This window comes from Mobula hypostoma, chromosome 19, assembly GCF_963921235.1.
Source record: "Mobula hypostoma chromosome 19, sMobHyp1.1, whole genome shotgun sequence".
Classification (NCBI taxonomy): domain Eukaryota; kingdom Metazoa; phylum Chordata; class Chondrichthyes; order Myliobatiformes; family Myliobatidae; genus Mobula; species Mobula hypostoma.
The window spans coordinates 6,029,750-6,050,551 of record NC_086115.1 but is presented as its reverse complement, the minus strand read 5'-3'; the positions used below and the strand labels follow the sequence as shown (position 1 = coordinate 6,050,551).

The 20,802-nt window shown below is 40.8% G+C and overlaps 1 protein-coding gene across 1 annotated transcript in view; it reads left to right on the top strand.

Moving 5' to 3' along the window:
* cfap58 (cilia and flagella associated protein 58) overlaps nucleotides 1–20,802 on the top strand; it is a 288,786-nt gene that overhangs the window by 124,600 nt on the left and 143,384 nt on the right. The window contains exons 14-15 of the mRNA XM_063071110.1: nucleotides 15,537–15,648; nucleotides 19,012–19,116. Of these exons, the coding sequence (XP_062927180.1) occupies nucleotides 15,537–15,648; nucleotides 19,012–19,116 (217 nt within the window). The remainder of the gene's footprint in view (nucleotides 1–15,536; nucleotides 15,649–19,011; nucleotides 19,117–20,802) is intronic.

Below are 20,802 nucleotides of genomic sequence, written 5' to 3'. Positions count from 1 at the left end.
GAAAATCCAAGTAAGTGACATCCACTGCCTCTCCTTTGTCCACCTTGTGTGTTACTTCTTCGGAAAACTCTAATAGATTTGTCAGGCAAGATTTCCCTTTACAGAAATCATGGTGACTTTGAATTACTTTATCCCCAAGTAACCCGAAATCTCATCCTTAATAATAGACTCCAACAGTTTCCTAAATGCTGAGGTTAGGCTAACTGGCCTATAATGTCCTTTCTTTTGCCTTCCTCCCTTCTTAAAAAGTGGAGTGATATTTGCAGTCTTCCAGTCCTCTGGGATCATGACCAATGAATGCATCTGTTATCTCTTCAGCAATCTTCCTCAGGACTCTATGATGTTAAATTGACCTAACCCTCGCCTCTGGTCCTGGCACCTGGCGCCTGGCCTTTTCAATCCATTTAGCCCAGTGTATAAATTGTCCCAGCAAGGGGTCGTTGCTGACTCTAAGACCCAAGCCCTCTCACATCGATACACTCTGGACCTGGACCTCACTGCCACATTTCAACACATACCCAGTATTTTTAAATCAGCCCCATGCTTAGCTCGATCAAATGTCACTCTCTGATTAGGTGGATGGGACCTGAATCTGCCTCTCCTACTTTTCTCCACTCTGCTCACCCCGACCACCTTGAATAAGCCTCGACCTCACCCCGACTTCACCTCACACCCCCATGCTTCGCCCCTTAACTCAGCCTCCCCTTCCCTCACCTCTTCATTCTTTGCAGTGATCATTTACTTTCTTTTTGCAGGAAAAAGTATTATTATTGAAATATTAGATGTGTTTTTTTGTTTTGTTAAGCAACAATAAGTTGTCGCTTGGATTCAGCAACCCTATCTTACTTCCTAGCCCATTATGGGAAATGACCGCTCCACTCCACCGTCTGGGCCTTTCAATATTCATTAGGTTTCATTGAGATCTGCCCTCATTCTTCTCAAGTCCATTGAGTTCAGGACTAGAGCCATCAAGCACTCCTCAATTTACAATTTAGATATTGTAAGCCTGTTGAATTTTGTATCTTTTTAACTAATTTGTACCTTTTAGATGTTTCTTTTTTGACCTCTGTATTGTCACTAATTACAGATATTTAAATCTTCCAGAAGAAGAAGCAGCCAAGGCAATTTCTAATTACCTATTTTAACAATTTAATCTTACATATGAGTTGCAAGTAACACCACCAAAATTACTTGCTTAATAAACCTTGGCCTAGAAGTTCTGCCCTGTAGCACATGTTTATGTGTGTTAAGAATGGAATTTTATTAAAAGGATAAGCTGCTTTGAGGTCTGTACTTCTCCTGATGAATGGCCTTGGCCCAATATATCCTCTGTTTATTTCCCTCATAGATGCTGCCTGATCTGCTGAGTTCCTCCAGCATTTTGTGTGCTTTGTTTCAAATTTCCAGCAGCTGTAGTTTCTTGTGTTAAGAAACAGTCCACTTCCTTTTTATTTTGCTATTGAATGAATTTACTTATTTTCCCGACATACGTAGCACAATGAGATAAAGATGATTTGTAGCAAATTGCATGCTGTGAACAAAAATACCTCCTTTTCATGAGACAGGAACGTTACTTAATCTTGAAGCGTTATGTTCCATACTGTCTGAATGAATGACCAGCTTGCTTTATATATTCCCTTCCGACTCCCGTTCTGACCTCACTGGGACTGGACCTCTATAATGTTGCAATTATACTCTGTCTCCTTGCCCTCCTTTGTATTTTGTCTTAAAGCAAGCTTGAACAACTTCATGGAGCTTCCATTTACCTGTTTTAACAATCTTGGGTGGTGTAACAATACTTTGCATTTGAAGGAAAATGTGGGTTGCTGGTGGAGTCTGCTACCTTTGAACCTATCATGCATCAAAATTTTCCTTCCTCTATTCCATTTGTTTTAAGCATTCACACATTTTGTTGTTCACTGAGAATTAAGTGTGAAACTCAGGAATTTGTAATTTGTTTTTCCAATGTAATGAAATTAGGAGAACAGATTTTTAAATGTCATTAAATTATGTAAAGCTAAATGAGACATGATGAGAACCAATGAGCTAGACTTTGAAGATATTAGTGAATGCTATTTGTTCCATTTGTACTTGTTCATTGACCTTCTGCAGGGTTTTGCATTGATGTCCCTGTTAGCTAACAAAACCAGACATCTTTACTGGCCTTTTAGGACCTGTGAATTATGTATAAGCCTAGTCAATCAAACTGAAGAATGAGCAAAGCTGAAGATAGAAATAAAACTGTAGATACTGGAAGTCTGAGCTAAAAATGGGAAATGCTTGAAACACTCAGCAGATTAGTCAGCATTTGCAAAAACTGAAACAGCCAGCATTTCAGGTTGGGCTTCTTTAGTCCAGTAGAGCATTGAAAATGTCAAATGGATAATTAATTTTTTCTGTGAATTGTTCACCAATCTTGTACTTCCTTGAATGGCTTAAAAACCCAGCAGAAAAGAAAATGGAACATGGCCATTTTAAGGTCAGCATATTAAAGGTCTGACACCAGGGTTGCCTTCTCTGAGTATGGACTTTCACTGCTTTTAAAAGTTCAAATTAGATTTTATCAGCAAAGTATGTATATATTATACAACCCTGAGATTCGTCTACTTACAGGCAGCCAAAAAACAAGAAACCCGAAGAATCTAATTTTAAAAAAAGACCAACATCCAAAGTGCAGAGAGAGGAAAAAAAACACGTCAAATCAAATCATGCAAACAATAACTCAAGCATCAGCATTCAGAACGAAGTTGAGTCCATAAACCTGAAGCCGGGAGTCAGCCGGAGTGAGCTCATGGTCTCAGTCTGTCACACAGAGGCAAATCACTGCAAAGCTTGCAGAGGTTAAACCTAGAGCAGCCAAGGCAAGACACAGCCTTAGTGCTGAAGAGAGCAGAGTAAAATGCCACAGAACACAACTGGCACGACCCTCGCCTCTGGTCCCGATGCCTTGCCTTTTCAGTCCATCTGGCTTGGCGTTTAAATCGTCCAAGCTCTGGCTCACCCCCCAAACTCGGGCCTAGACCCCACTGCAGCAATGAGCACTGGGCCATTTCCGGCTCGTACTCGGCCTTTCCAAATCAGTGCAGCACTTAAACCTCACTCCCAGTTTAGGTGGATGGATTCCAAAACAATTCTGCTTCAGCCTTACTCCAACTACATCTCCGATTCTGATTACAGAGTCTGGTTTATTATCATCGGCATGTGATGTGAAATTTGTTAACTTAGCCGCAGCAGTTCAATGCAATATATAATCTAGAAGAGCAAAAAATAATGAATAAAATAAAACGTAATACAGGTGCACATTCCCTTATCTGAAATTCTGAAATCCAAAAAGCTCCGAAAACCGAAGTATCTTTCGCCAACAGCTGACGTCACTCAGGTGTGACGTGGCAGCACTAGCAGAGGCCGCCAGATGTCAGTTGTGGCTCTGCCCTCGTCCTGGTTACACGTGCATTTGCTGTTCGCTGATATTTTGTGTTCACTGTTGACTTTGTGTTTAATTTCACTGTGAAAATGTCAAAAAGAGCTGCAGATACCCCTATGGGTAACAATGAGAAAAAGAGAAGGAAGCATCTATCATTATCAATAACGCAGAAAGTGGAGTTATTGCAGAAGCCTGATCGTAGTGTGTCTGTGCGGTGTCTTACTGAAGAAAATAATGTGGGAACTACCACTGTATATGATTTAAATAAACATAAAGACAAGTTACTGAAGTTTTATAGTGACAGTGACGTTCTACGTTTATTCCAATAAGTCGTTTACCATGTGTTTGATTCGGTTCGTTTGAGGCTGTATATTTTTATGTTTTATTGAATGTTTTTGTTGGAAATAAAATTTCTTCTTGTCATTATTCCCTAAACAATACAGTATAACAATTATTTACATAGCATTTACATTGTATTAGGTATTATAAGTAATCTAGAGATGATTTGAAGTATACGAGAGGATGTGCGTAGGTTTGGTGCACCGCTGGGTCCTAAAGCCCACCGCACTGAGTCTGGTTAAATAAAGGACTTGAGCATTCGTATTTTTTTGGTATCGGGGGGTGGGGGGGGTGGGTCTGAAATACAAAAAATTCTGAATTCCGAAATGCAACTGGCCTCAAGGATTTCGGATAAGGGATCGTGGACCTGTAATAAATAAACAAGTAAATCAATTACGTATATTGAATAGATTTTTAAAAATGTGCAAAAACCAAAATACTGTATATTAAAAAAAGTGAGGTAGTGTCCCAAGCTTCAATGTCCATTTGGGAATCGGATGGTAGAGGGGAAGAAGCTGTTCCTGAATCACTGAGTGTGTGCCTTCAGGTTTCTGTACCTCCTGCCTGATGGTAACAGTGAGAAAAGGGCATGCCCTGGGTGCTGGAGGTCCTTAATAATGGACGCTGCCTTTCTGAGACACCGCTCCCTGAAGATGTCCTGGGTACCTTGTAGGCTAGTGCCCAAGATGGAGCTGACTAGATTTACAACCTTTCGGTCCTGTGCAGTAGCCCCTCCATACCAGACAGTGATGCAGCCTGTCAGAATGCTCTCCATGGTACAACTATAGAAGTTTTTGAGTGTATTTGTTGACATGCCAAATCTCTTCAAACTCCTATAAAGTATAGCCGCTCTCTTGCCTTCTTTATAACTACATCGATACGTTGGGACCAGGTTAGATCCTCAGAGACCTTGACACCCAGGAAGTTGAAGCTGCTCACTCTCTCCACTTCTGATCCCTCTGTGAGGATTGGTATGTGTTCCTTCATCTTACCCTTCCTGAAGTCCACAATCAGCTATTTCATATTACTGACATTGAGTGCCAGGTTGTTGCTATGGCACCATTCCACTAGCCGGCATATCTCACTCCTGTACACCCTCTCGTCACCACCTGAGATTCTACCAGCAATGGTTGTATCGTCACTGTCAGCAAATTTGTAGATGGTATTTGAGCTATGCCTCGGCACACAGATATGTGTATACAGAGTGTAGAGCAGTGGGCTAAACACACACCCCTGAGGTGCACCAGTGTTGATCGTCAGCGAGGAGGATATGTTATCACCAATCCGCACAGACTGTGGTCTTCTGATTAGGAAGTCGAGGATCCGATTGCCGAGGGAGGTACAGAGTCCCAGGTTCTGCAACTTCTCAATCAGGATTGTGGGAACGATGGTATTAAATGCTGAGCTATAATTGATGAACATCATCCTGACGTCAGTGTTTGTGTTGTCTTGGTGGTCTAAAGTCGTGTGAAAAGCTATTGTGATTGCGTCTGCCATTGACCTATTGTGGCAATGGGCAAATTGCAATGGGTCCAGGTCCTTGCTGAGGCAGGAGTTCAGTCTAGTCATAACGAACCTCTCAAAGCATTTCACCACTTCTCATGGAACATGCCTCGACCTCACTCTGGCTCTATCTCACACCCGCACACCTTGCGTCCGATCAGCCTCGTTTGCCTCTTCATTGTTTATGGTGATTGTTTAGCACAATTTTCCATATAAAAAGTGGGACTAATAGAGTATTTAATTGAATTACTTTGAGAACCACTAGTAAGCTGTCACCCACATTCAGTAGCGCCATCTTAAACCAGAAGTTAGAGGCTTTTAGTTATTGTAAGAGTTTTAAAATGTTTTTTTTAAATTTCTGTCTTGTTCCCTCATTAACTCAGAGCTTTGGTTCTGCCGCAATGGTTTCAGCACTCAATTTGACAAAATTTAGGTAAACTTTCTCCTTGGCCATGAGGTTTTAGTCTCTCAACTGATGATCCAGATGTATTTTAAATGTGTTACCTCTTTCTGCTTCTACTGAAGTCAGTTCCAGACCTTCAGCACTCTTTAGTGTCAAGGATTTTTCGTCAACTCTACAATAAAATCAATTACCTAAAATAAGTTACCTTTCTGTGAAGGAAAACAGATTTCTCCAGTTCACCCTGTCTAGGTTTTTCATAATTTCATGCTCTCTTCTAAATCTCCTCTCAGTCTGTACAATGGGAAATCCCATGCACTTCAATAATCTGTTTTGCCATCTTCAAAGAATTTGAGGTAAATGCAGAGTCAGTCTCTCCTTGTAACCCCTTTAAATTTATCCTCTTTATTCTGTATCATTTCACCTCTTGTGTCTTAGCAAAATGTTATCACTTTCCTCATTGAATATGACTTGTTATACATTTATCCATTGCATTGGCTTATGCCAGTTTATCTTCCAGACTGTTTTCTGTACTCCTGAGTTTTGTGTCACTTATGGATTTGCAGTCGTGCCCGTTCTTGCCAAGTTCAAGCCATTAATGCATGCCAAAAACAGCAGTAATCCTGGTTCTGGATCCCAGGGAACTGCTCTATATATCTCCCTCCAGTTCAAGCAGCAGCAGATAATCATAACTACATATTTTCTGTTCTTTAGACAATCTTTCATTCATTCTGCTTTTGTTACTATTTCCTTCAGTTTCAAATTTACTGACAAGCTTCATACTGTATATGGTATTATTTTGTGATTATTCATAAATCTATACACACACATCAACTGCACCCTGATGAACTGAGAGAGTTCGAGCCCATATTTCAGTGAAAGTGGCAACACAGATAGATAGGATCTTGAAGAGGGCATGTAGCATTCTTGCCTTCCTAAGTCGTAGCATGGAATAGTAAGTTAAAGACAGCTTGTAAAAAAAAATTTAAAAAAATACTTGTTTTGGTAACATTTGTACTATAGGAAGGATATGATTGCATTAGAGATTCATGTGATATTGTCTGGATTGGTGGACTTAAGTTATGGGAGAGATTGGATAGGTTGGTCTTACTTCCCTTGGAATGAAAGAAGCCAGGCCATGATATGATAGTATATAAAGTTCAAAGTACTTTTATTGTTAAAGTACATATTGTATATGTTACCATATACTACCTTGAGAGTCATTTTGCAGCAAAAAAGAAATACAACAGAATAGATGAAAAACTATGCATAAGCAGACAAAGATTGATAAACAACCAGTGTGCAAAAGACAAACTGCAAATAAAAATAATACTGAGCACATGAGTTGTAAAATGTAATTGAAAGTGAGTCTGTAGGTTATAGAAATAATTTATGGTAGTGGTGTTTGAAGTTCTCCACACTGGTTCCAGAGCCTGATAGTTGAGGGGGGTAATAACTGTTCCTAAACCTGGTGGTGCGTGTACCACCTTCTTGATGGCCACAGGGAGAAGTGGGTGGTGGGGGTCCTTGAAAATGGATGCTGCTTTCCTGCGCCTGTGGTCCATGTAGATGCGCTCAGTGGTGGGGAGGGATTTATCCATGATGGACTGGGCCGTATCGACTACCTTCTGTAGAATTTTCCATTCACGTGCGTCGGCATTGCCGTAGAAGGCTGTGATGCAACCTAACAATATCTCCTCTACCACACACCTATAGAAGTTTGTCACAGTTTTAGTTGTCACGCTAAATCTTTGCAAACTTCTAAGGAAGCAGAGGTACTGCTGTGCTTTCTTCATAATTACACTTGTGTGCTGGGTGAACTTGCACAATCCAACACATCCTTTGTTTATTAATCTTTGGGGAATACCTAAAGTCTGTATAACATAGCTTTATTATAGCTAGATGTGTTCATGAGTAAGTCCTATTTAGGATTTAATATTAATTTATTGAACTATTATGAAACAAAGGTTAAGCATTTCTGAACTACATTGCTTGATCATAACAGCCAGCAAAGGTATAATGTAAAACCCGAAATTTCACTGAAAATGCACTATGAAAAAATCCTATCTGTATTTAATATACTCAACAGGAAATCTTGCTGCTCATGCTTTGCATTGTTGATTTTTGTCTTGATCACGTCTGAGAAATTGTAAATGGCGAAATAGTAGTTGACAGGTATAATGTGATATTCAAGTCAGTCCATTGTCAGTTCCCATACCGAGAAGCAAACATTATTTCAGATAATATTTTCTGCAATATTTCCATTATACCTTGGCTGAGATTTTCGATTATGTTCATACTGTTATAGATTATCTGAATATAATTACATTTTTTGTTGCATGTCCAATGCAGTGAATTATAAAATTTGCCCAGAACATTGCCCCCTTAAATAGATGGCCTCACACTTGATTGAGAGTAACAGAAATGGCCTAAGACAATTTTTCCATGTCTGTTCATTGAGATGTACTCACCACCCTTCATGGCTCTTCACAGTATAGCATCTCACTACTTCAACCTTAGTCCAACTATGTATCATGGTAGTTTAGCACTTAGGAATCACAAGCAAAAACCAGGCAAAATCTTGTTAGATCCTAATGCTTTTGTGATCCAAAGGTTCATTGAAAGTCAAGAATGAGGCATAAAACATGTTGTTTATGGCTGCTGTATGAAGTGTGACGTGAACAAAGAGCCAAAGGAAAAAGTAGTCATCATTGTCTCATACACAGACTAGAGATTACAAAAATTCCATTGGTAACAATTAGCCTATCAAATAGCCAGATTCAAGTGGCATAGAGTCGCAGAGTACAGAACAGAAACAGGCCCTTTGGCCCAGCTAGTCCATGCTGAAACTATTTAAATTGCCTACTCTATGAACCTGAACCAGGACCATAGCCCTCCATATCCCTACTATCCATGTACCTAACTATACTTCTCTTAAACATTGCAATTAAGCTCACATGGACCACTTGTACTGGCAACTCATTTACCACTCTTATGACCCTCTGAGTGAAAAAGTTTCCCCTCATCTTCCCCTTAAACTTCTCACCTTTCACCCTTAACCCATGTCTTCTGGTTGCAGTTCCACCCAACCTCAGTGGAAAAAGCCTGCTTGCAATGATCCAATCTATAATCTTCATAATTTTGTATACCTCTATCAAATCGCCTCTCAATCTTCCACATTTTAAGGAATACAGTCCTAACCTGTTCAAGCTTTCCTTAAAACTCAGGTCCTCCAGACCTAGCAACATCCTTGTAAATTTTCTCTGCACTCTTTTGACCTTGTTTACATCTTTCCTGTAGGTAGGTGACCAAAACTGCTCTCAGTACTCAAGATTAGGTCTCACCAATGTCTTATACAATTTCAACATAATATCCCCTCTTCTGTACTCAATATATTGATTTATGAAAGCCAATGTATCAAAAACTTTCTTTACGACCCTATCTACCTGTGACGCCACTTTCAACAAATCATGTACCTGTATTCTCTGATCCCTTTGTTATACCACGCTCCTCAGTGCCCTACTATTCACAGTGTGAAACCCACTCTTGTTGGTCCTACCAAAGTGCAAAACCTCGCACTTGTCTGCATTAGATTCCATCTGCCATTTTTCAGCCCATTTTTTCAGCTGATGCAGATCTCTCTGCAAGCCATGATAACCGTCCTCACTGTCCATTACACCCCCAATCTCGGTTTCATCTGCAAATTTGCTGATCCAGTTAACCACTTATCATCCAGATCCTTGATATAGATGACAAACAATAAAGGACCTAGCACTGATCCCTGCGGCACACCACTAGTCACAGGCCTCCAGTAAGAGAGGCAACACTCTGCTACTACTCTCTGCTTCTCCCACAAAGCCAATATCTGATTCAATTTGCTACCTCATTCTGAATGCCGAGCAGCTGAACCTTTTTGACCAGTCTCCCATTCGGGATCTTGTCAAATGCCTTGCTCAAGTCCATGTAGACAACACCCACCGCCTTGTCAGCATCCACTTTCCTGGTAACTTCCACAAGAACTCTTAAGATTAGCCATGCTGACTATCCTTAATCAGTCCATGTCTACTGAAATACTTACATATTTGGTCCCTTAGAATACCTTATATAATAACTTTCCCACAGCTGATGTCAGACTTACTGACCTATAATTTCCTGGGTTCTGTTTAGAGTCATTTTTAAATAGCAGAACAGCATTGGCTATCCTCTGATCCTCTGGTATCTCTCCTGTTCCCAAGGATGTTTTAAATATCTCTGTTAGATCCCTGGCAATTTCTGCACTTGCCTGCCGTAGGGTCTGAGGGAATAAGTGCTGAGGGCCTGGGGATTTATCCACTCTGATTTACGCCAAGACAGCAAACACCTCTTCTGTAATCTGTACAGGGTCTATGAAGTTGATGCCGCTTTGCCTCACTTCAAGAGACTCTGTATCCATCTCCCAAGTAAATATAGATGCAAAGAATGCATTTAAATGATTTGGCTCCACACATGGATTACCATTTTGGTCTTCCAGAGGAACAATTATGTCCGCTGCAATCCTTTTGCTCTTAATATATCTCCTTCACTTTGTCTGCGAGGACAACTTCCTTCTTTTAGCCTTCCTAATTTCTTTCTTATATGTTCTCATGCATTTTTGTACTCCATAAGCACCTAATTTGTTCCTATTTGTTCATACCTGCTATGCAACTCCTTTTTTTCTCTTAACCAGGTCCGCAATATCTCTTGAAAACCAAGGTTTCCTACAAGTACAAGGTGTCCTGACGAAGGGTCTCGGCCTGAAATATTGACTGTACCTCTTCCTAGAGATGCTGCCTGGCCTGCTGCATTCACCAGCAACTTTTATGTGTGTTGCTTGAAATTCCAGCATCTGCAGATCTCCTCGTGTTCACTACACTTGTTATCCTTACCTTTTATTTTGACAGGCGCATACAAGCTTTGTACTTTCAACATTTCATTTTTGAAGGCCTTCCAATTACTAAGTACATCTTTGCCAGAAAACAGCCTATCCCAATCCAAAGTTGCCAGATTATTTCTGATACAATCAAAATTGGCCTTTCTCCAATATAGAATTTCAACCTGTGGACAAGACCTATCTCTTTGCATATTTACTCTGAAATTACTGGCATTGTGCTCACTGGATACGAAGTGTTTTCCTACACAAACTTCTGTGCCCTGCCCTGCCTCATTCCCTAACAGCAGATCCAGTATCGCATGCTCTGTCATGGGGACTTCTACAGACTTTCCTGAACACATTTGACAAACTCTATCCCATCTAGTCTTTTACCATATGCAATTCCCAGTCAATATATGGAATGTTAAAATCACCTACTATAACAACCATGTGCTTCTTGCAACAGTCTGCCATCTCTTTACAAATTTGTTCTTCTAAATCCCTAGGAATGTTGTGTGGCCTATAATACAGGCTCATCAACATGGTCATACCTTTGTTGTGTCTCATTTCCAGCCGTAACCCCTCACCAGTCGAGTTCTCCAGTCTGTCCGGAGAGAGCAATTCTCTGACTTGTAACACCACCCCTCCTCCTTTAATCCCTCCCATGCTGAAACAATGGAACCCTGGAATATTGAGCTGCCAGTCCTTGCCCCTCCTGCAGCCAAGTCTCACTAATGCCTCCAACATCAGAATTCCAACTGTTGATCCATGCCCTGAGCTCATCCACCTTTCTTATTATATTTCTTGCTTTAAAATATATATAGCTCAGGACACTAGTCATACCATTAACTTTTTGATTTCTAACCATCTGAGGTTTTACCAACATCTGCCTCCACATCCTCTCCACTAACTGCTCTGGCACTCTGGTTCCCATCCCCCTGTAACTCTAGTTTAAACCCCATTGTGCAGCATTAGCAACCTTCCCCCAAGGATATTAGGCCCCTTCCAGTTCAGGTGCAAACGGTCCCTTCTGTACAAGTTCCACCTTCCCTTGAAAAGAGCCAATGGCCCTAAAATCGTATGCCCTCCCTCCTACACCAACTCTTATCCATGTATTAAACTGTATAATCTTCCCAGTCCTGGCCTCACTAGCACGTAGCATGGGTAGCAATCCTGAGATCACAACCCCGGAGTGCTGCCCTTTAACTTAGCATCTAACTCCCTGAACTCGCTATGCAAAACCTCGTCACTTGTCCTACCCATGTTGTTGGTACCTGCATGCACCATGACTTTTGGCTGTTCATCCTCCCACTTAAGAATGCTGAGGACTTAATCCAAGATGTCCAGCCCCTGGCACCTAGAAGGCAACGTGCCATCCAGGAATCTTGTTCTCACTCATTGAACCTCCTGTCTGTTCTGCTAATTAACAAATCCCCTATTGCCAAGGCACGTCTCTTCTCACCCTTTTATGGCATGACACCTGCTACAAAACCCAAGAAGTTTCTCAATAAGTACACAATTGCTGGAAAATTCACTGAACATTTGCATGTATACAGGTGATTATATAAAAATACAAGCAAGAGTAGGAAAGTTAAACTACAAATAAAATACAAGAAAAATAACAATACTACACCCTGGTCCAATCATTTCCATCCTATTGTATTGAAAAACAACAATGCAGTCCTATCTTGAAATAGCTGCTATTATTAGGGTATTTAAATAGCTACCAGTTTATATTCACATCCAGTTCCAAAGATAAAACATGATTAGTGTTCCATTTTTGTAGGGATAATTGAGATTTGTGCAACAGCTGGGCCATTGATGTAATCGTGTCTTAGATTTTCAGTTGCAGATGGAACCTCCCCTAAATTGTCACCTGTGATAGTGAAGCAGTTTGCTTAATCCTGGATTATGTGTTTGAAGTCTTGAATGCAAGTACTTCTGATGCACAAGGACAAGGAAGCTGAGCTGACATCTAGTTGAAGAGCTCAGTTGTTATCAAACAATATGATCTTAAGTTTTTATAATCTACTGTTATATTTTGGAAAAAATCTTTACTTACTGAGAATAAATATCAAATAGCTTTTATTGCTGCTCAGAACCATTCCACCAATCAATTGTTTGACATCAGAACTTAATATCTTTGAAGCTTGGTTTATTACTTTGCTCAACAGGCAGTGCAGTAGGCAGCACTGCTGTCAGTGTCGTTGTCAAGAGAGTGAAGATTCTGCAATTCCAACGCTCTGAGATGATTCTCTTCAATTGAAGATAGTTTGAGATGAACCAACACCCTTCTGTAAAAGAAGTGGGAGGGACAGGAGGTTGGTTGGGTAGGTATTGAAGTTACACTGCTTACAGCACTGAAAGGTAGTGTCCTGCATAGATGGGAAGGATCAGTAAATGCAACTTTCTCACTATAAAGCACATTCTAAAAACAAGCTCTTTTAAAATAAACATGATGCTGAGATACATCGTAGGATGTGCTGGGATACATTGTCAGCGATGTAACCTGGGTTCTGTGGGTGTTTCGGGTCTTTCAGCATCAGGCACGCTTGCCCGGGTGACCCAGCCAGGCTTGATCAGGCCCTGGCTTGTCTCTCAGCAACATTGGTCCTCGGGTCACACCTCTTGATCCACAGCATCTGGAGGCTCACTCAGTAGCCTCTGTGATGGTCCTATTGGCTCTCTTCTTTGCAGCCCCTCTAATGATAAGGAGAGAGTAGGTCCTGCACGGCGAGCAGTCAGTAAAATCTTTACACTCCGCCTCTGTAGGCTCACATCATGCCCTCCACTCCCGTCTCTGGCACTACTCTAATTTATTGCATGTAAATATGTTTAAAAAAATAGTACCACACTATACATGCTTATTGTTAAACAGACTTTCACTGTTCTTTTCCCATAGTACTAAAATATTTTCTATCCTGGCACAAGTTGTACAGCGATTCACTATTGTTATATAAATTATATTAAAATGCATATTCTCTGTAACTGCTTTAACAGAAAAAGCTATTGACTTTGATAAGTCACGTGAAAGGATATAGAGAATGTACATTATGTGTTGTGTGTATTCTTTGTACAGCAGTGGCTCCTTTGTTAGGGTCCTAAGGAAACAGATCTACTGTGCATGTTTGATTTTCACATGGGGTTGGCTTCTATCTAAGATTTTTTTTCCATTGTGTAGAATTCCTGCGTATGCTTCTGAATCTTGACTGTCATCCACTGTGCAAGAGTAAAGCATTGACAACATAAGGCACAGGGCTCTGATCAATTGAATAGACTAGGAGTTTATTCATTGGAGCTTAGAAGAACTAGGGATCATCTTACAGAGGTGTGTAAAATCATGATGGACATGGATAGAGTCTTTTTCCCAGGATTGAGGAGTAAAGAATGAAACCATAAATATAAGCCAAGAGGGGAGATACTTAATCTGAGGGGTAATATTGTCACCCAGAGAGTATTTCATATATGCAATGAGTTGCCAGTTGAAGTGGTTGAGGCAGGTGCATTAACATTATTTAAAAGACACATTGATAGGAAAGGATTAGAGAGATGAGGACTAAATGCAGTCAATTATGAGGAACTTTTGTTGGAATCCTGGTTGGCATGGACCAGTTGAACTGAAGGGCCTGTATCTGTGGATATCAGATTTAGTTTTGCAATGCTGACATATAGCCATGCACTGTATTTAGTACACAGTTTGTGGAGCTCCAAGACATTGTTAGCAGATCAGAAGAAATAATAGAAACTAGGCCTTTGGAGTAGGCAGGCATTTCTTTCCCTCAGAAATTATCTGCAGCCATAACAAGCACCACTGGAGGGAGGACAATGAATCTTTCAAACTCCTGAATATATTTGGTAGGTTGTTGCCATGGTGAACTTTGGCCACTTGCAGATTATCCACTTCATGGGCAAGATCTTACTGTCTCTTACTGTACCACTGCTGATGAACAGGGACCATGGACTCGGGATTGGTAGTACACTAGGAGTCATCTTCTCAGATCCACTTAGATCTGCTGGTCGACGAACCTGTGACCCAAGGTGAGGCTGTAGTGAAAACCACCCTCAGCGGAGTGTTAACCTATTCCAACAGGGCAGCACCAACTTCCATAGATTTCCAGCTCTCAGGGTCAAAAACCTGTCCACTGAACCTTTGTTAAATTTATCTGTAATACACTGAAATTAGCTGTTGGGTGTCAGGTAGCCCAACAATCAAACCTAAGCCTAAGGTCCAAGGGGGCACACACCCCCACCAACCCTAGGCACATCCTGGTTAACCCTGGCCATACCCCCACAAACCGATGACCTTTGTCTGGAGGGGCGAGTGTTGGATCTGGTTAATGAAGGTATAGGCCAGATCAAGTCTTGAATACGGTTCCTAATTATAATTTTAAGCATTTTGAAATTATTTTTAGAATTTTTACTTTTTAACAGGTCTCTGAATGATTTTAACTGTCAAAGATATTCATTAAGAGATACCTTTTGATAGGTAGACTAGGTCCTGATGAAAGGTCTCAGCTCAAAACATCAACTATTTATTTCTATCCATAGCTGTTGCCTCACCTGTTGAGTTTCTATAGCATTTTATGTGTTACTGCAGATTTCCAGCATCTGCAAGATCTCTTGTGTTTACCTTTGATAGCTAGTGAGTTGTAGGAAGGATTTCACTGACTGTTGAAGGTGCCCTGTCAGCTACTTATTCTGGATGTGATCATGGGCAACCTGGACTCCACTGATAACCTGGGAGCTTCCTTCCATGGGAAAATGCACTCTGGACTGCACTGAAGAAAGGGATGAAGGTGACCAGCATGCTCAGGGTAGTGGAAGATCGGTCCGCATAAAAATGTAGTTCAGTAGTTCGGCTGAATTTCGGGGAATTTATAGAGTATACAACCTGAAGTTCTTATTCTTTGCATGTCAGGTGTAATTAGCAGTAAGTTTATAAAAATAAAGCAAAGAGGTCAATGTTCCTATTCGATGTGCAGGCGGGAGGTGTACCAAGTGCAGAAAGAACTTCTAAAGGAGCGGACAAGGTGCAGAGCCCTTGAGGAGGAATTGGAAAATCCAATGAATGTTCACAGATGGCGAAAACTTGAGGTGACTAAAATTTTATCTTTCATTTTTGGCTTTATTAATCTTTTGAACTCTCTAGTTAGCAGCAGTAACTTTTGCTTTAGTATGTCTGTGACTAAAACAAAAACCATTGATTATACAATCTTGTTTCCCTTGCTGCAGTTGCAGTAGTAAATCAATTGTTCCTAGACTGACACATGTTCACATTTCAGAAATTCAAATGGCTACTTCGAGGCAGGAGTTGCCTTGTTTCCATGGCATTATTTCTGTGCCATGAATACATGTCATGATGTTACTCCATGTGCTTTGGAGGGGAACACGTTTCTGCATTATCGTGGAGATACCCACCACCGGAGACTCCAGTGCACAGTGCTAGACTGGAACATCTGCTACCCTTGTAGATCACTTGCTTTCACTCTTGGGTTCTGTTCACTACACTGAGCCAATCCTTCCTCTACTGATTGTTTTTTCTATCTGTCTTAATTTTCCTTCCTGAACTCAATATCATCAGTATAAATAACAGTTTTCTGTCAATTTTTTGTTGATACCAGGTACTGATCTTGACCCCCCCGCCCCAGCTGTTCTTGCAATATGTGCTATTATCTTCTCCTCTACGTCCCTGTTAATTCTTTCCATAAACCATTGGTCTTTAGCTCTAGATTTGCATGCCTACTTCATCACTGCCGCTGACATGTGTTAGGACCTCACATGTATCGCCCCACTCTCCCTTTTTGGCTGCAGCACAACCTGGTGCCCATTGATATCTTGAAAGTGGCCTTGGGATAAAGGTACAGGGAAGCACATTTTCAGTTCAAAAAATATGCCATGCCTTGAGACCTGAGTTTTCAACACGTTAGCTTTTTGCTGCCATCTGTTACATCAGTACAGGATAATGCAAAGCATATTTCCTCCGAAGCTGCAAATGAAGCATTGCACATGGAGTAACATTATGACATCTATTACTGGCACAGAAATAATGCCATAGAAACAAGGCATCTCTGGCCTAGAAGTGGCCAGTTGAATTTCTGGTACATTACAATATTTAGGACAATCAATTATGATTCAGTCGCAAAGTTGAAGTTCATTGTTATATGTACCTGTATGCATAGATGCAATGAAAAACTTGCAGCAGCATCACAGACATATATAGCATTATATAAGCATATCATTCTTAAGAAAAAGCATTAAATTATGCACAGTTTTATGAGAAAACCCAGTTAGAACAAAAAAGAAACAACATAGTCAAATAGCCTTATTCTATTAAATTAGGAGCTACGTGGAATATGAAAATATGACAACAGTAATATCCAGTAGAAGGTAAAAGGATGTAGGAAGCTTGAGTCAATAATTAGACTGTAGATCTTAGAACAGTACAGCATCGGAACAGACCCAGTGTCAGAGCCAAACATGATGCCAAATCAGATTAAATCTCCTCTGCTTGAACATGATCCATACTCCTCCATTCCTATAACATATTCATGTGCCTATTTAAAAGTCTCCTAAATGGCACTATCTTCTTCTCTGTCTTGTTTTATGGCGGTTGGCACCCAGCTTAATGGTGCATTACTGCCACCTTCTGCTCCAGAGTGTATGATAGACTTACATTCTAAATCCCTTCATCCAATCAATCTCTCTCTCTCTCTCTCTCTCTCTCTCTCTCTCTCTCTCTCTCTCTCTCACTCACTCTCTCACTCACTCTCTCTCACTCTCTCACTCTCTCTCTCTCTCTCTCTCTCTCTCTCTCTCTCTCTCTCTCTCTCACTCTCTCTCTCTCACACACACACACACACACACACACACACACACACACACACCCTAACCTACATTTTATCCTCCCATCTTTGGCCACCCTACTACCCTATTCCTGCTTATCCATCATATCCTATAAAAAAACCCTGTATCCCTTAAGAAAGCTAAAAGTACCCTGACCTGTGCTCTCCTCACCCATGCCCAGCAACCCTTTTAATGTGAATTCCTGCACCCCCAATTCCCTTAGATTGATTCTCATCATCTCTCTCTGTATCCCATACTTCCGGCAACTCAGAACTACATGTTCTACTGACTCCTCTTCCTGACATTCCTCACACAATCCTGTCTGGTGTTTCCCTATCATTTCCAATGTTTTGCTTAATGCTCAGTGTCCCAGCCTTAACCTAGTCCACACAGTCTCCTCTCTTCTGTATCCACTGCCTACCCTAGTACCTGCAATACTCTTTTGTATTTGATATAAATGCCTCCCTTTCCCCTCCCTGTCCCATCTTTCTTGCCACATTCGGTTGATTTTTTTTTATAAACGGCACTATTGTATCTGCTTCTATCATTGTCCCAGGCAACCTTTCTCAGGCACCGACAACCCCGTACATTTTCTTTGACCTTGTCCCCTCTCTTAAATGTATACCTTCTAATACTTGACATTTCTGCCTAGCAGAAATATTCTGACTATGTGCCTCATCTGTGTCTCTCATAATTTTACAAACTTCTATCAGTTTCTCAGCCTTCGATGCTCCAGAGAAAATGACCCAAGGTTGTACAACCTAAACTAACCTAAAGTGAAATGGCAAGATTTATAGTTAAGGTCCTCAAATTCATGGAAATTTTTTAAATTTTTTTTCTATGTTGAGTGGAATATACAGGGAAAACAGGTCCCTAAAGCAGCTGGGTTACTTAGCTTCACCTATAGTACTGTGCAAATGTCTTTGGCATATATAGCTAGGGTGCCTAAGACTTTTGCACAATACTGTATTTGTCAACATGGAGTGGAGAGCGAGTGTGTAAATCAGGCAGGAGCAAAGGATATTGAGAATGGTGAGAATGGAGTGCCATAGGAAGGGTGTAGTACAGCTGGCAGAGAAGAAGTGCCAGGAACCAGGGTGGCATGTGTGCAGACGCACCCAGTCTTGAGTTACAAGAAAAGGAAATCGGATTCCAAACAATTGCTTTATTGATCATTACAGAATGTGTCTCTGGTACTTCTTGTTCCCTCCCCTCTCCTTTCCCCCTTTTTCCAAACACGATTTCCTTCTTCCTGCCCCCTTTTCACTTTCAGTCCCATATTAGAATCGGGTTTATCATCACTCACATTTGTCATGAAATTTGTTTTTTTTTGTGGCAATACATAAAATTACTACAGCACTGTGCAAAAGTCATAGGCATCCTAGCTATATATATATGCCAAAGACTTTTACCCTGTACTGTACATTAGAAGGCACAGTGTACATGGCATAATTAGAAGTGTAAAATAATAGAGATGAATTAAAATTTTTTCAGCAATTTGTAGATTACAATGAAAATGTATCTGAACAATTGTTAACTATGCAGTGATTGTTAACATGGATAAACCTTAATGATGCTTGCATTGTAAGTGTTTTTTGAACTTATTTGTTATAGGCAAGTGATCCAAGCAGATATGAGCTCATTCTGAAGGTTCAGACATTACAGAAGCGCCTCATCTCAAAGACTGAAGAGGTGGTGGAGAAAGAGCTGCTCTTACAGGTGCTCATTGACTATAAGAACATTTGGAGAGGCTGGAATGCTTTGCTTGTTGCTCATTTAAACCAGTTGGCACTGGAGGTTTGATGTGTGACATCAGTGATCCAACTGTTCATGCATTTAATATAAATATGCTATAGACAGCACTAAATGGAACTCAGCTGCACTGAAATGTTTAGTTTGTCTCTGCTTACTCTTTCCAGTGAATAACTATCAATCCTTTCAAATAGCTAAATTCCCTTTATTCAAGACAGCACATTGAGACTGGTCCATATCTTTGAAAATCTTTTCAATCTGTTGGTTTGTGGATTCTTTCAAGCAATGATATAAATTGTGGTCTATGGCCTACATTAATGATGAACCTATCATTATTAGTAGCACTCACAAGATGCTAGAGGAACTCAGCAGGTTAGGCAGCATCAACGGAAAGAAGTAAAGATTCGACATTTTGGGCTAAGACCCTTCATAAAGAAGTTACTTTCATGAAGGGTCTCGGAATGAATCATTGTCTCTTTATTTTTTTTCTATAGGTGTTTCCTGACCTGCTGAGTTCCTCCAGCATTTTGTGCATTATTCTGGATTTCCAGGATTTGCAGAATCTCTCGTGTTCACCTAAACATTACTTCCCACTAACTTGGCCATCATACCCTAAAACACTGCAATATTTATCAAAAATTGGAAATGTAAAAGCATTCAATTTGTAGTGGAAACTGAATTTAGCATTTATCCCTTGGAATGCTTCACTTGAAGTTTGCACTCTTCCTCTGACAGTGGGTGCCTAAAATAGACTGCCCTGTTTTCTAAAGCTAATTTTGCTCACCTTGACAAGTGCAATATTCAGAGAGGGAAGTGAAATCTTTACCTGGAATCTGAATGTAATAAATTAGCCACTCATAAAATATTTGTAAGGTGGCTTTCTGCAAGTTATAGGATCAAACCAAAAATGCAGGTTTTGTTGAGCCTGCATATCCTGTATATTTAACAAGGTGTTGGCTGTTTAATCAAACCGTGATATCTTGGTTGCTTTTAAATTCCGCACCACCTATCCAAGTGGACAAAAATACTAGGCTGAAGCTGTGAGAAGCTGTATCATTTCTGTTCCACAATTCGAGAATATTCACTGCAATCAGATGTGCCAGTTCATTAAAATCTGACTGCATTGCTACTGCTTGACCACCCTCCAACACAAAGTATTCCCCCTTTTCCTCTCCATCTCTCTGAGAATTTACTTCCTCTGGACGCCAGTGGGAGGAATATCTGGGCCCGTGTGTTTCCAGTGTAATGAAAACAAAGGGAAAACTGGAAATGTATATTCTGTCTGATTTAACGGGCCAGCTGAAATGGTAACCCTTTAAAATCCTAGGAATAGGGTTCCCCTGGTCCTCACCTACCACCCCACCAGCCTCCAGGTCCAACATATTATTCTCCGTAACTTCCGCCACCTCCAACGGGATCCCACCACTAAGCACATCTTCCCCTCCCCCCCCCCTGCATTCCGCAGGGATTGCTCCCTACGCGACTCCCTTGTCCATTCGTCCCCTCCATCCCTCCCCACTGATCTCCCTCCTGGCACTTATCCGTGTAAGCGGAACAAGTGCTACACATGCCCTTACACTTCCTCCCTTACCACCATTCAGGGCCCCAAACAGTCCTTCCAGGTGAGGCAACACTTTACCTGTGAGTTGGCTG